The sequence below is a fragment of the Hippoglossus stenolepis genome, chromosome 15, assembly GCF_022539355.2.
Source record: "Hippoglossus stenolepis isolate QCI-W04-F060 chromosome 15, HSTE1.2, whole genome shotgun sequence".
NCBI lineage: Eukaryota > Metazoa > Chordata > Actinopteri > Pleuronectiformes > Pleuronectidae > Hippoglossus > Hippoglossus stenolepis.
In genome coordinates this window covers 25027045-25039557 of record NC_061497.1, presented here as the reverse complement: position 1 = coordinate 25039557, position 12513 = coordinate 25027045, and the positions used below count along the sequence as shown (strand labels likewise).

General features: G+C 46.8%; 4 protein-coding genes across 7 annotated transcripts in view; 2 read left to right on the top strand and 2 right to left on the bottom strand.

Moving 5' to 3' along the window:
• The window catches only part of LOC118122042 (deoxycytidine kinase 2-like), a 7518-nt gene extending 7452 nt beyond the window's left edge, over nucleotides 1–66 (bottom strand). Inside the window, exon 1 of one of the 2 annotated variants that reach the window (XM_047343637.1) lies at nucleotides 1–66. This exon is cut by the window's left edge and continues 149 nt beyond it. The gene's annotated coding sequence lies outside the window, so the exon portion shown is untranslated. The other variant, XM_047343634.1, reaches the window with a different exon arrangement.
• mat2b (methionine adenosyltransferase II, beta) overlaps nucleotides 1–2886 on the top strand; it is a 3404-nt gene extending 518 nt beyond the window's left edge. The window contains exons 2-7 of the mRNA XM_035178449.1: nucleotides 1049–1243; nucleotides 1328–1442; nucleotides 1530–1682; nucleotides 1793–1986; nucleotides 2057–2170; nucleotides 2337–2886. Of these exons, the coding sequence (XP_035034340.1) occupies nucleotides 1055–1243; nucleotides 1328–1442; nucleotides 1530–1682; nucleotides 1793–1986; nucleotides 2057–2170; nucleotides 2337–2513 (942 nt within the window). The 5' untranslated portion in view covers nucleotides 1049–1054 and the 3' untranslated portion in view covers nucleotides 2514–2886. The remainder of the gene's footprint in view (nucleotides 1–1048; nucleotides 1244–1327; nucleotides 1443–1529; nucleotides 1683–1792; nucleotides 1987–2056; nucleotides 2171–2336) is intronic.
• A 1048-nt stretch (nucleotides 2887–3934) lies between these two features.
• pfdn1 (prefoldin subunit 1) lies at nucleotides 3935–5996 on the top strand. 2 transcript variants are annotated; one of them, XM_035178452.1, is made up of 4 exons: nucleotides 3935–4043; nucleotides 5270–5436; nucleotides 5644–5728; nucleotides 5845–5996. In XM_035178452.1, exons 1-4 carry the CDS (start codon nucleotides 4011–4013, stop codon nucleotides 5923–5925), a joined length of 366 nt encoding a protein of 121 aa, XP_035034343.1. In that variant the 5' UTR covers nucleotides 3935–4010; the 3' UTR covers nucleotides 5926–5996. The 2 variants fall into 2 exon arrangements, with proteins under 2 accessions (XP_035034343.1, XP_035034341.1); XM_035178450.1 differs by having other exon boundaries at nucleotides 5842–5996.
• An 85-nt stretch (nucleotides 5997–6081) lies between these two features.
• On the bottom strand, nucleotides 6082–11368 carry ttc1 (tetratricopeptide repeat domain 1). Of its 2 annotated transcripts, XM_035178448.2 has the most exons (9): nucleotides 11137–11368; nucleotides 10135–10499; nucleotides 9951–10074; nucleotides 7179–7239; nucleotides 6841–6953; nucleotides 6730–6766; nucleotides 6472–6620; nucleotides 6329–6383; nucleotides 6082–6263 (listed from the first exon to the last, which is right to left on the bottom strand). In XM_035178448.2, exons 2-9 carry the CDS (start codon nucleotides 10488–10490, stop codon nucleotides 6139–6141), a joined length of 1020 nt encoding a protein of 339 aa, XP_035034339.1. In that variant the 5' UTR covers nucleotides 10491–10499; nucleotides 11137–11368; the 3' UTR covers nucleotides 6082–6138. The 2 variants fall into 2 exon arrangements, with proteins under 2 accessions (XP_035034339.1, XP_035034338.1); XM_035178447.2 differs by having other exon boundaries at nucleotides 9951–10499; nucleotides 11137–11359.
• Between the last annotated feature and the right edge of the window lie 1145 nt (nucleotides 11369–12513).

Below are 12513 nucleotides of genomic sequence, written 5' to 3'. Positions count from 1 at the left end.
TAAACATTATTCTCTGCGCCATTAGTTACGTCATTGTCGCAGGATTATGACGTACTACAACAACGCCGACCGGTGGTACATTTTTAACGTTTGACTTAGTATTAATACTTTTCTGTCAAAAAAAAAAAACCTCATTGCATGATCATATTAAAATGTATAAATGAACTTGTCATGTTTAACCGCCACAACTCACAGATTTTTCTCATGCGGCTCAAAAAACCAACAAACTAGGGCATCAGAAATATTCAGTCATAAAACTGACTTTGGACGAGTGAGAGGCTGTTTGAGTCCGTCTGTCAAAATGACACCAAACATCCGGATCCACACGGTGGATCCAGATCCTGAGGGTGGATCCTGATGGTGGATCCAGATCCTGATGGTGGATCCACACGGTGGATCTAAATCCTGATGGTGGATCCGGATCATGATGGTGGATCCGGATGGTGGATCCAGATCATGATGGTGGATCCACACGGTGGATCTAAATCCTGATGGTGGATCCGGATGGTGGATCCAGATCATGATGGTGGATCCACACGGTGGATCTAAATCCTGATGGTGGAGCCAGATCATGATGGTGGATCCGGATCATGATGGTGGATCCAGATCCTGATGGTGGATCCGGATCATGATGGTGGATCCAGATCCTGATGGTGGATCCGGATGGTGGATCCAGATCATGATGGTGGATCCAGATCATGATGGTGGATCCACACGGTGGATCTAAATCCTGATGATGGATCCAGATGGTGGCTCCAGCTCATGATGGTGGATCCGGATCGAGGACTAAGATCACAACAAGACTTCTTGATACACAATATGTCTCCTGACATCTTCTACCATCACTGACAGGAACTCCTCCGTTCATGTGTCTGCTCCTTTATCTCCATCAGACATTATGTATAAACACTTTAAACATGATGTTACAAACTGTTTCTTCTCATGTCCTGTTCTAGTGTCAGACTCAGTTTGTGACGTCATGAATCCATTAAGTGTTTGGATTGACAGTAGTACTAATGTAGTATTAACAGGGTACTGTGTGTTGCAGGAGGACATGGCGGCCCCGGATCTGAAGGTTCTGGTTACCGGTGCAACGGGTCTGTTAGGTCGAGCCGTGTGCAGAGAGTTTGAGAACAGCAGCTGGTTGGTCATTGGGACTGGATACAGGAGAGCCAGGCCCCGCATCCTCCGCTGTGACCTCACGGACGAGGACGCCATCAGACGACTCCTGCACAAGTACAAGGTGAACACATGAGTACCTGTCTGTCTGCACCTGTCTGTCTGTATGCATCTGTCTATTATTTAATTTGAACTGTCTCTCTCTCAGCCTGATGTGATCGTCCACTGTGCCGCAGAGAGACGTCCAGATGTGGTAGAGAGACACACAGATGCAGCTGTTAACCTCAACGTAAACGCCACGAGCACGCTCGCCAAGGAGGCAGGTCAGCGATCGCACAACACTGTCATGTGTAAGCGATGACATGTGTGTCGAACATGACGTATTTTGAACGTGTATGACGTGTGTGCAGCTGCGTGTGGAGCGTTCTTCCTCTACATCAGCAGCGACTACGTGTTTGACGGACGGAATCCTCCGTACGGAGAAGACGACGTCCCGAACCCGCTCAACGTCTACGGACGAACAAAACTGGAGGGAGAGAGAGAGACACTGAGGCATTGTCCAGGTACTGGTCGGTCTGTCTGTCTGTCTGTCTGTCTGTCTGACTGACCTGTCCTCACCTGTCTGTCTCTCCATACCTGCTTTTCTCCCTCTCCTCACCTGTCTGTCTCTCAGGTGCGGTGGTGCTCAGGGTGCCTGTTCTGTTCGGGGAGGTGGAGTCAGTGATGGAGAGCGCCGTCACGTCGCTGTGGGTCAAAGTTCAGGAGGCGACAGAGAGCTGCACCCTGGATCACTGCCTGCAGAGGTTCCCCACCGACGCCCGAGACGTCGCCGCCGTCTGCAGGAAGCTGTCCGAGAGAGCAAGACAGGTGACTGTCAGAGAAGGACGGATGGGTAACTTTCAGGACCCGTCTGTCTCACCGCCTGTCTGTCTTTCAGGACCCGTCTCTCCGAGGCATCTTTCACTTCTCGTCTAACGAGCAGATGACCAAATATGAGATGGGCGTGGCCATCGCTCAGGCCTTCCAGCTGCCGTCCAATCACCTGATTCCTGTAAATATGTTTATTATATGTTTATTGATAAAGTTGATTTCAACATTATTACATTAGAGTAGTAGTTTTAAGAACTTCTGGTGTTTGTAGTTTCATCATGTGGTATTTATGTGTGTGTGTGTGTGTGTGTGTGTGTGTGTGTGTGTGTGTGTGTGTGTGTACACAGCTGACAGAGCAACCCGCCTCCTCCTCAGCTCTTCGTCCAATCAACAGTCGTCTGAACTGTTCTCGTCTTCAGCTGCTGAATCTGAACGTGGAGCCGCGACCTTTCACCTCTGCCATCAGTGACTGTCTGTGGCCGTTCACACCCGACAAACGCTGGAGACAGACAGTGTTCCACTGAGAGACAGACAGGGAGAGAGACAGACAGAAAGAGTTCCATTGACAGACAGACAGGGAGAGAGACAGACACACAGTGTTCCACTGAGAGACAGACAGGGAGAGAGACACAGACGGAGTAACACTGAGAGACAGACAGTGATGATTTCAGGTTCATGTGGAAACAGAACCGGTTCAGTCCAGATTGTGTCAATGTAAATAGATTAAAGAACAACATCATAATGAAATCCAGAGTCGATCTTTAACTTGAACCACAGGAAGTGACTCTGACCATGTGTTCGCCATCTTTGTCTGCAGGTGTGAAACAGCACAGCTACGACCTGATATATACACACTCCCTCACAAAACTTGACAAAATAAAAGTCTCTTTTCCTCCATCTTGTTTTTTCCTCCTGTTTTCTTTACTCCACTTGTCTCTTGCTTCCACTGTGTGTTTCCTGCCTTCGCCTGCAGGTGGTGCTGCAGCGGTTTAAGTAACATGACACAATAAAATTAAATGACAGCTGGGTTTTTCTGAACGATGAACTAGTTTATGATAGCATGATAGTTTATCGATGTAGGAAATTGATTTTCCAGCTCAATGATTCTGAAAGTTAAATCATCTTGTGTTTATCAAATATTTACGACGATGACATGAACCCAGGCTCCACAGCACCAGGAGGAACCCAGGGTCCACAGTACCAGAAGGAACCCACAGCACCAGGAGGAACCCAGGCTCCACAGCACCAGGAGGAACCCAGGGTCCACAGTACCAGAAGGAACCCACAGCACAAGGAGGAACCCAGGCTCCACTGCACCAGGAGGAACCCAAGGCCCACTGCACCAGGAGGAACCCACAGCACCAGGAGGAACCCAGGGTCCACAGTACCAGAAGGAACCCACAGCACCAGGAGGAACCCACTGCACCAGGAGGAACCCAAGGCCCACTGCACCAGGAGGAACCCACAGCACCAGGAGGAACCCAAGGCCCACTGCACCAGGAGGAACCCACAGCACCAGGAGGAACCCAGGGCCCACTGCACCAGGAGGAACCCTGGTAAGGTCTGACGTCGCTCTGAGGATTTCCTCCTGGTACCTAACAGCAGTCAGGGAACCGTTGGCTGTGACATGAAGGTCTGTGTGACCCTCCCAGTATCTGCCTCCTCAGACCATCACTGATCCACCAAACCAGTCGTGCTGGATGATGTGACAGAAGCATCCCGTTGAGTGCAAACCTGCTCTCATCTGTGAGGAGAACGAGGCTCCAGTGGTGAACCTAAATATGTATATATAATGTATATGTATTTAAATACATATATATGTATGTATATTGTGTGTATGTGTTTATATTAATATATTTGTGTGCATTGTCAGGTTTTCAATTATTTTTATTACATTAAATGCGTTCAACTCAAATAATGTCATTCACAAGAAGAGCAGCAGGTGGCGCTCATAAACATCACCTGCCGGAAACATTGAGGACGAAGAAGACCGCGCAGTTTCCGGTTCAGACTTGTTGAAAATGGCGGCGACGATTGACCTGGAACTAAAGAAGGTAAAAAAAATGTGTGCTTCTCTGTCTCTGTCTCTCAGTGTCTTTCTTTCTCTCTCTCTGTGTCTCAGTCTCTCTTTCTCTCTCTCTCCCACTCTCTCTCTGTCTCACGCTCTCAGTCTCTCTTTCTCTCTCTCTCTGTCTCTCTCTCTCTGTCTCTGTCTCTCTCTCTCTCTCTGTCTCAGTCTCTCTCTCTCTCTCCCCACCTCTCTCTGTCTCACGCTCTCAGTCTCTCTGTCTCTCTCTCTCTGTCTCACGCTCTCTGTCTCTCTGTCTCAGTCTCTCTCTCTCTCTCTCTCTGTCTCACTTTCTCTCTCGCTCTCTGTCTCTCCGCCTGTGTCTCAGTCTCTGTCTCTCCACCTCTCTGTGTCTCAGTCTGTCTCTCCGCCTGTGTCTCAGTCTCTCTCTCCGCCTCTCTCTCTCTCTGTCTCTCTCTCTCTCTCTCTCTCTGTCTCTCCGCCTGTGTCTCAGTCTCTGTCTCTCCGCCTCTCTCCACCTCTCTTTCTCTCTCGCTCTGTCTCTCCGCCTCTCTCTGTCTCTGTCTCTCCCCTGTCTCTCTCTCTCTCTGTCTCTCCGCCTCTCTCTGTCTCTGTCTCCCGCCTGTCTCAGTCTGTCTCTCTCTCTCTCTCTCTCTCCGCCTGTGTCTCAGTCTGTCTCAGTCTCTGTCTCGCCGCCTCTCTCTGTGTCTCAGTCTCTCTCTCTCTCTCTGCCTGTGTCTCAGTCTGTCTCACTCTCTCTCTCTCTCTCTCCGCCTGTGTCTCAGTCTGTCTCTCTGTCTCGCCGCCTCTCTCTGTGTCTCAGTCTCTCTCTCTCTCTCTGCCTGTGTCTCAGTCTGTCTCACTCTCTCTCTCTGTCTCTCCGCCTGTGTCTCAGTCTGTCTCAGTCTCTGTCTCTCCGCCTCTCTCTCTGTGTCTCCGCCTCTCTCTGTCTCTGTCTCTCCGCCTGTCTCAGTCTGTCTCACTCTCTCTCTCTGTCTCTCCGCCTGTGTCTCAGTCTGTCTCAGTCTCTGTCTCCGCCTCTCTCTCTGTGTCTCGTCTCTCTCTCTCTCTGCCTGTGTCTCAGTCTGTCTCACTCTCTCTCTCTGTCTCTCCGCCTGTGTCTCAGTCTGTCTCAGTCTCTGTCTCGCCGCCTCTCTCTCTGTGTCTCAGTCTTTCCCTCCCTCTCTGTTTGCAGTGCACAGGTTTTAATTGGCCCTGAATGGTTCTTCTTTACTCTGATTGGCTCCTCAGGCCTTCTCCGAGCTGCAGGTGAAGATGATTGACACCCAGCAGAAGGTGAAACTGGCTGATCTGCAGATCGATCAGCTGACACGTGTCCACAAACATGCTAAGCTAACACACGCGGAGATCACCACGCTGCCTGACAACACCAGACTCTACGAGGGGGTTGGACGCATGTGAGTCTCCATGACAACCAGTTTATTTACACACTGACATCACTATGAATATTAAATGACATCACATTATGTATAACATCAGTGTCACACTTCATAAGTCTGATTCTTCAGTTGTTGCACCTCTATGGCAACGTCACAGCAAATGAGCTAATGTTGAACTGATCATGTTTGAGTGACAGCTGCTCATCAACTGTTTGTGTGTTTCAGGTTCATCCTGCAGTCGAAAGAGGAAATCAACAATCAGCTGATGGACAAACAGAAAACAGCTGACGAGAAGATCAAAGAGTTAGAGGTACACAGTGTGTGTGTGCGCGTGTTGACTGACTGAGTGTGCGAGCGCTGACTGTGTGTGTTACCTGCAGTGTGTGTGTGTGTGTGTTGGTCCTGACTGTGTGTTTCTTCCAGCAGAAGAAGGTGTACCTTGAACGCAGCGTGAAAGAAGCTGAAGACAACATCAGAGAGATGCTTCTGTCCCGGAGAGCTCAGTGATCAGCACTGATCAATAATCAATAACCCTCATTGTGTTCGTTAGTTCTTCATATTAAAACTTTGAAGCTTCACCAAGTCTCTGGTTCCTCCTTTGAATCAATAACTCATTAATAACCAGCTTCTATTGACACTGAAAACATTAATAAAAAAACGGGAAACTGATCAATTCAACTTTATTGAGGTGAAAAATAGAGCGGTGACGTCATGATGACATCACCTGTGGGTGTTCTGGACGAAGTTGATAGAGTACGATCCCGACTGATCCTGGTTCACCTGGAAGTTGTTGGTTGAAAGTCCGAACGGCCTCAAGATCATGTTCCCAACATCCTTCAGTTTACCTGAGGGGACATATTGATCAGCTATGGATCTTATTGATAGATAATTAGTGTGGTGCAGAACATACCGAGCATCTCCTCCTTCAACTTCTCATTTTTCTCCTGAATCTGCTGAGGTAATCTCTGAGAGACAGACAGGTCAGAGTCAGTTTATATTTTCACTGACGTTATTAATAACAGGTCTGGTTCGTCCAGTGGTCAGTGAACTCACCATGCAGGCCTGTCTGGCACTGGTCTGGGTCGGGTCTCGCTCCAGAACCTTCTTGTAGTCGTCTAGAGCTTCATCCAGCTTCTCTGTCTGTTCATATAACTCTGCTCTCCTCAGCAACGCCCGCACATAGTCTGGATTCAACTCTATCGCTATGGCAACCACATAATCAATATACTGATCAATCAATACAGTCTGAATTTAGCTTCATTACCATGGCAACATGACTTAATCAATGGATCTAGTGATGTCACCACTCACCTCTGGTGCAGTCTGAGATCGCCTGCTCCTTCAGATCCTGAGAGAGAGACATCATTAGCATCATGCTAATGTCACTGTTAGCATGTGGTTAGCATATTAGCATGTGGTTACCAGGTGAAGTCTGGCTGCAGCTCTGTTGGAGAACAGTACAGATCTTTCTCCACGGAAACACACGGGACACAGAACCAGAGCCTCTGTGTACGTGACGTCTGCCGCCGTGTAATCTATAGACACCAGAGATAATCAGGCTATCAGTGACTGTATATATATACATATATATATATATATATGTATATATGTATACGTATACATATATATATATATATACATATAATATATATATATGTGTATATATATATATACATATATATACATATATATATATATATATACACACACACACACATACACATACTGCAGCCCCCACCAGGGGGTGATCCAGAACTTACCTCTGGCTTTAAACTGGATGTTTCCTTTTTCCTTCAGAATTAAACTCTGCTGTCGTCGACTCTGAAACATAAAAAGCAGATGAACTCAGATTTACAGCAGCACCTGAAGCATCTTTACACACTGATCTGTTAATAGGACTTGTTGTTTGTGTGAACTTGAAGTAAACAGAAAACAGAAACAGCAGTTTGATGCTTCAGCCTAAAGACGCCACCTTGAGGAAATATTACCACCAGGTAACAAACCCATGACAACAATGAACATGATTTATCAGGACTGTGGTGGACGCTGTCTTCTCACCTGGAGTTTAAGTATCGGCTGATACCATAAACTGATCTGAGGTCTGTACTATGAACTGAGTTCAACATATCCAGGATCTCTTTATCCAGCTGAACTTAACCTAACAATCACAGTCAGGCTAAGTGGTCACATGATGCTGGTAATCAACTCGTTAGGTTAACTGAGGTTTTCCTCATCAAGATCTGAGCATGTGCACATTAAAAGGGGCGGGGTTTACAGCACATGACCAATCACAGATTCAATCCACACCAGCTCCACAATATATATAAAATTGAAGTGAATTGAATAGGGTTAGGCTAAATCCAAACCCCAACCCAAACATATAAAATCCTGCTTTTACATTCATGCATGTGTAATAATAACATACACTGAGTGTATTCACTGTGAATATGGTAAAGTTATTGTCCAGTCAGCATCATTGGAAATTAAGTTTATAATGTAATTGTTCTGATCAATGCAGCGAATAACAAAGTCTTACAAATGAAGCCAGGTTGAGCTCATCAAACTTCACACAGGCATTTTGTTAATCTGACTAACTGATTAACAAGCAAACACCATTTACCTTTTGCAACCTCTAATGTTAGCCGGGGGTTTGGCTGGATGTTTGAAAAAGTGATACAGCTTCTCACATCCAAGGAACAGCTGATCTGTGTATGGCTGTTAAAGTCCACCGTGTGTCTGAGTCCCATTTGATGAGCTGCTGCATCACGTGGAACCGTTCATACAGGAGGGACCCACACACAGTTTACAAGAGACACTGGACTTTGAGAGAGTGCAAGCAGCGAGCACTGTGCGCTAAGGAGGCGGGAGAGTACGGCTCTGGTTAGGGTTAATGCTCAGTAAACAACCGTGATGAATACACCTCAAACTTAACAAATCGAACAACAAAGTAAACCACCATATAACACACATAAGTATTTTGTATTTAAAAAAGGTACTTACACTGCGCGTACCCCCCACTACCGCCCTGATCTTAGCTAGCTCTGGCTAACGCTACACTATCGGAAATCACTTCTTCACTGCTCAAAAAGTTCTTGCCAGTGGCAGAGTTGCTGTTCTGGAGGAGTGATTTCTGGGAAAAGAAAACTGGCGTGTTAGACATGTATCGGATCGGCATGTTTGCTGTGTCTCAGTTCAGGGGCTGAATTAGGGCTGGGTGTTGTGACTTTAAATCAATATCATGATTATTTCTAACTTTTACATCGATTAAGATAATGAACGATTATTTTATATCCCCCCCCCATCCTCCAAATGGGCACACCACTCAGTGCTGGTCAACAAATGACTCTGCTCCTCTGCTCTTTGCTAATCACTCACACATAGAACTGATCTTTATAAAAACCTGATGAATTCATATTTATGTTCCTGGATAAATCTCTTCTTCTGCCACAATGAAGTTCAAACACGTGTCATAATCTGCAGGAAGACCCTCTGTCTGCAGGAGTGTGTGGGACACAGAGTATGTGTATTGGTGTGTGTAAGTGTCTGCTTGCGCTTCACACAAACTGACGATCACATCTATCTAGTTATTAATCTCTGATGTTGGATCATGAATCCGGATCATTCCGGTCACTTTAACCCTGACGTCCTGGCTGTACGTTACGTCTCATGTTGTGCGTGAACTGCATGTGCCGAAAATGTTTTCAATGTGTTTAAATACGCGTCTTATAAACTTTAGAGCGAATCAAACAAACACAAAGTAAACTTCATGTCCTGTAGCCTACGTGTACTAATAACTTCTGATTAGTGTTGGTGTTTATTGTTAATGTGTAATTTGAGAGCAGGGGAGGGAGGAAATGCGGCAGGGTGTTGCGGCACGGACACTAGCGGAAACCTGACTTTACCCAAATTAACCAACAAAGTTAGAGGTTATAAATGTTGCTTTCGATACATCTTCAGTTAATTGCCCAGCCCTAACCTGAATCGTTAAGAGGACTCGGTCGACCCGCCCCGCATGACTTCCTTCTCCATAGACCCTGAAGTCTCTGTCTGGTCTACAGAGGATTTCTCTGACCGGCGTCACCAACTTGTCCCGCCCTTCTTGCTGTTGCCTGGCAACCGAGCTGAGGTTGGGCACAATGATTCCGTTTTTATGCCCCTTTGTTTTTTAACACATGTACCGTTCGCTGTTCGGGGAAGTTGAAGTGTGACACTTGAGCATCAGACGTTACATGCCTTGACCATTACCTCTTTTACCAAATGGTTCTTCGCTAAAGCGCAATGAATCAAATCGCAATGGATCCACCTGATGGAGCCTTAATTTCGTGGGGATGGAGAGAACACACGTGAAGGAGCCTTCGAAATGGAAAAGTCCTGTCGCGCCACTGTGACGTCATGGGTCTTTAGATGCAGCCTTCGAGCTGAGACACAGATATAGTTACACGTACTCGCAGATACTCAAGCCAACATTTTCAGCAGTATCACTTCTGATTATTGGATATTGAGCAGACTCTGGTCACATGATCAGTTGTTACCTCTCTCTCCTCGTCTGTCAGCTCTTTCTCCACCTCGCTCAGATATTCATCATCAAACTCAACATCCAGACTCTTCTCCTCCTTCATCTCCGAGTCCGAGTCCAGTAGCCTTTCGTCCTGCAGCCTGTCGTCCTGCAGCACGTCGTCCGGCAGCCTGTCGTCCTGCAGCACGTCGTCCTGCAGCCTGTCGTCCTGCAGCACGTCGTCCGGCAGCCTGTCGTCCTGCAGCACGTCGTCCGGCAGCCTGTCGTCCTGCAGCACGTCGTCCGGCAGCCTGTCGTCCTGCAGCCTGTCATCCTGCAGCCTGTGGTCCTGCTCCTCCTGATGTCCTCCTTCTGTCTCACTCTCTGCGTTGTCTCTTGTTTCAATCAGTCTCTCAGTTTTTTCAGGATGGTTTTCTGACTCTGGTTGGGTCTCCTCCTCCTTCCTTCTCAGGTCTGGAGGCCCCAGCGTCTCCTTACAGTCGAAGAAGTCCTCGTCATCGTCATCCTTCTCTTCTTCTCTGTGTTTTCCTCCTCTGTATCTCTTCTCTGTGCTCATACTGAAGCTCTGCAACACAATAATCAATAAATCAATATTTATCAAAACTGAAGCTTCACACTCAGGGTGTGTTTGACCGCATGGGAATATGTTTATATCCTGGTGAAGGAGGTGGAGAAGTGAGGGAGGTGAAGAGGAGTTTACAGCAGATTTCAGGTGGAAGTTCTGAGCAAGGGAATTAAGATACAGAAACTGAATGAAGTTACACACAGCTAGCATCTAGACACAGCTAACAGCTACACACAGCTAGCATCTACACACAGCTAACAGTTACACAGCTAGCATCTACACACAGCTAGCATCTAGACACAGCTAACAGCTACACACAGCTAGCATCTACACACAGCTAACAGTTACACAGCTAGCATCTACACACAGCTAGCATCTACACACAGCTAGCATCTAGACACAGCTAACAGCTCACACAGCTAGCATCTACACACAGCTAACAGTTACACACAGCTAACAGCTACATATTGCTAACAAAATACACACAGCTAACAGTTACACGCAGCCAACAGCTACACACTGCTAACAGCTACACACAGCTAACAGTTACACACATTGCTAACTAGCAACGGCTTTAGGTAAAGTGGTTGTGACGCAGCGTTGTTGTATAATAGAAGTAAAAAGAACCCGACATCACCTGCTAACAGCTGTTAGCCTGCCGAGGACACGCTCTGATGTCAGAAGAAGAAGAAGAAGAAGAAGAAGACGAAGAAGAAGACGAAGAAGTCCTTCTTCTTTTTGTTAATGGCGGCTGGCACCTAACGTGTAAGGTGCATTACCGCCAGCTACTGTGCTGGAGTTTCCGTCTGTGGAAATACATAAACATAAAAACTTGAAATCCTCTTCATTGATCCAGTTTCTTTTAAGGGTTTTAAGTTTCCATTAATCTGTTTAATCCTGTGAGTCCTAATCTTAAAGGGATAGTTCACCCAGAAATTAAAATTCACTCATTATCTACTCAGCATGGAACAAAGGAACCAGCTGCCTGATCTTCTTCTTTGTGTCCCTGAACATTTGACCAGTAATTTAGCATTATCTGTTTGTATCAGAGATTCAGCAGCATTTCTCCATCTCCACTTGAACATCTGTAGTTGGAGAAGTCTTAACATCCCCACAATAGAGTCTCAGTGCCGGATTTTGTATTATTTCTACTTTCTTTAGCACAGTTCTTGTTGCTGACCTGTAAACCCCACTTCCATAGACAATCACTGATCTAATTAAAGCTATATATATATATCCCTCAAAGCTTTTCTACTGGCTCCCCATTCAGACCCATTCAGACATCTCATTACGTTAAGAACCCTCTTGCATTTTTTCTCCATCTTATTTATATGTACATTCCAGGTTAGGGTTATGGCTTTGTGTCAAATAAAACCCCCACATATCAAAAAGTGTTTACCTGCTCTAGCTCTTCCCCATACTTTGGATCAGTGCTATACGACAGTCAGTGGAGCCTACCACGTCGCCCCCCCGCGCTGCACTGGGACACTGACCACGTCATGGACCACCAAACCTGTTGTGAGGACATGTAAGAAGTGGACCAGGGAGGCTGACTGACTGGGATGTCTTCAGGTCTGCTACCAACTGTCTGGATGAATACACAGAGGCTGTGACTTCATACATCAGTTTCTGCCCCCCACTCCATTAACAACCTGCATCTGGCCAACCAGCTGAACGAGTTCTACTGTTGTTTTGAAAGACAATGGGACCGACCGGACACCATCACCAACCCCAGTTCAGTAGGGGTCTGTGACTCTTCACATCTGCCCACCACAGTGCCCCTTCCCCCTCGACCAAAGTGTCAGCCCTTTCTATCCTGGAGAGTGACGTCAACAAGCTCTTCAGGAGAATGAACCCTCTGAGCAGCCGGACCTGACTCTGCCTCCCCGTCCACCCTGAAGCTCTGTGCCGATCAGCTGTCTCCAGTGTTCCCGGACATTTTTAGCACCTCACTGGAGACATGTCAGGTGCCAGCCAGCTTCAAATCCTCCACCATCATCCCTATCCCTCAAAA

Excerpts from the sequence above, each read along its gene's own strand:
- pfdn1 (XM_035178450.1), top strand. The coding sequence starts at position 4,011 with ATGGCGGCGACGATTGACCTGGAACTAAAGAAG. Across the intron at positions 4,044-5,269 it reads TTGACCTGGAACTAAAGAAG|GCCTTCTCCGAGCTGCAGGT; the intron begins GTAAAAAAAATG and ends TTGGCTCCTCAG. Across the intron at positions 5,729-5,841 it reads AGAAGATCAAAGAGTTAGAG|CAGAAGAAGGTGTACCTTGA; the intron begins GTACACAGTGTG and ends TGTTTCTTCCAG.
- ttc1 (XM_035178447.2), bottom strand. The coding sequence starts at position 10,490 with ATGAGCACAGAGAAGAGATACAGAGGAGGAAAACACAGAGAAGAAGAG. Across the intron at positions 6,384-6,471 it reads GTGCCAGACAGGCCTGCATG|AGATTACCTCAGCAGATTCA; the intron begins GTGAGTTCACTG and ends TCTGTCTCTCAG. Across the intron at positions 6,264-6,328 it reads GTTGAAGGAGGAGATGCTCG|GTAAACTGAAGGATGTTGGG; the intron begins GTATGTTCTGCA and ends ATGTCCCCTCAG.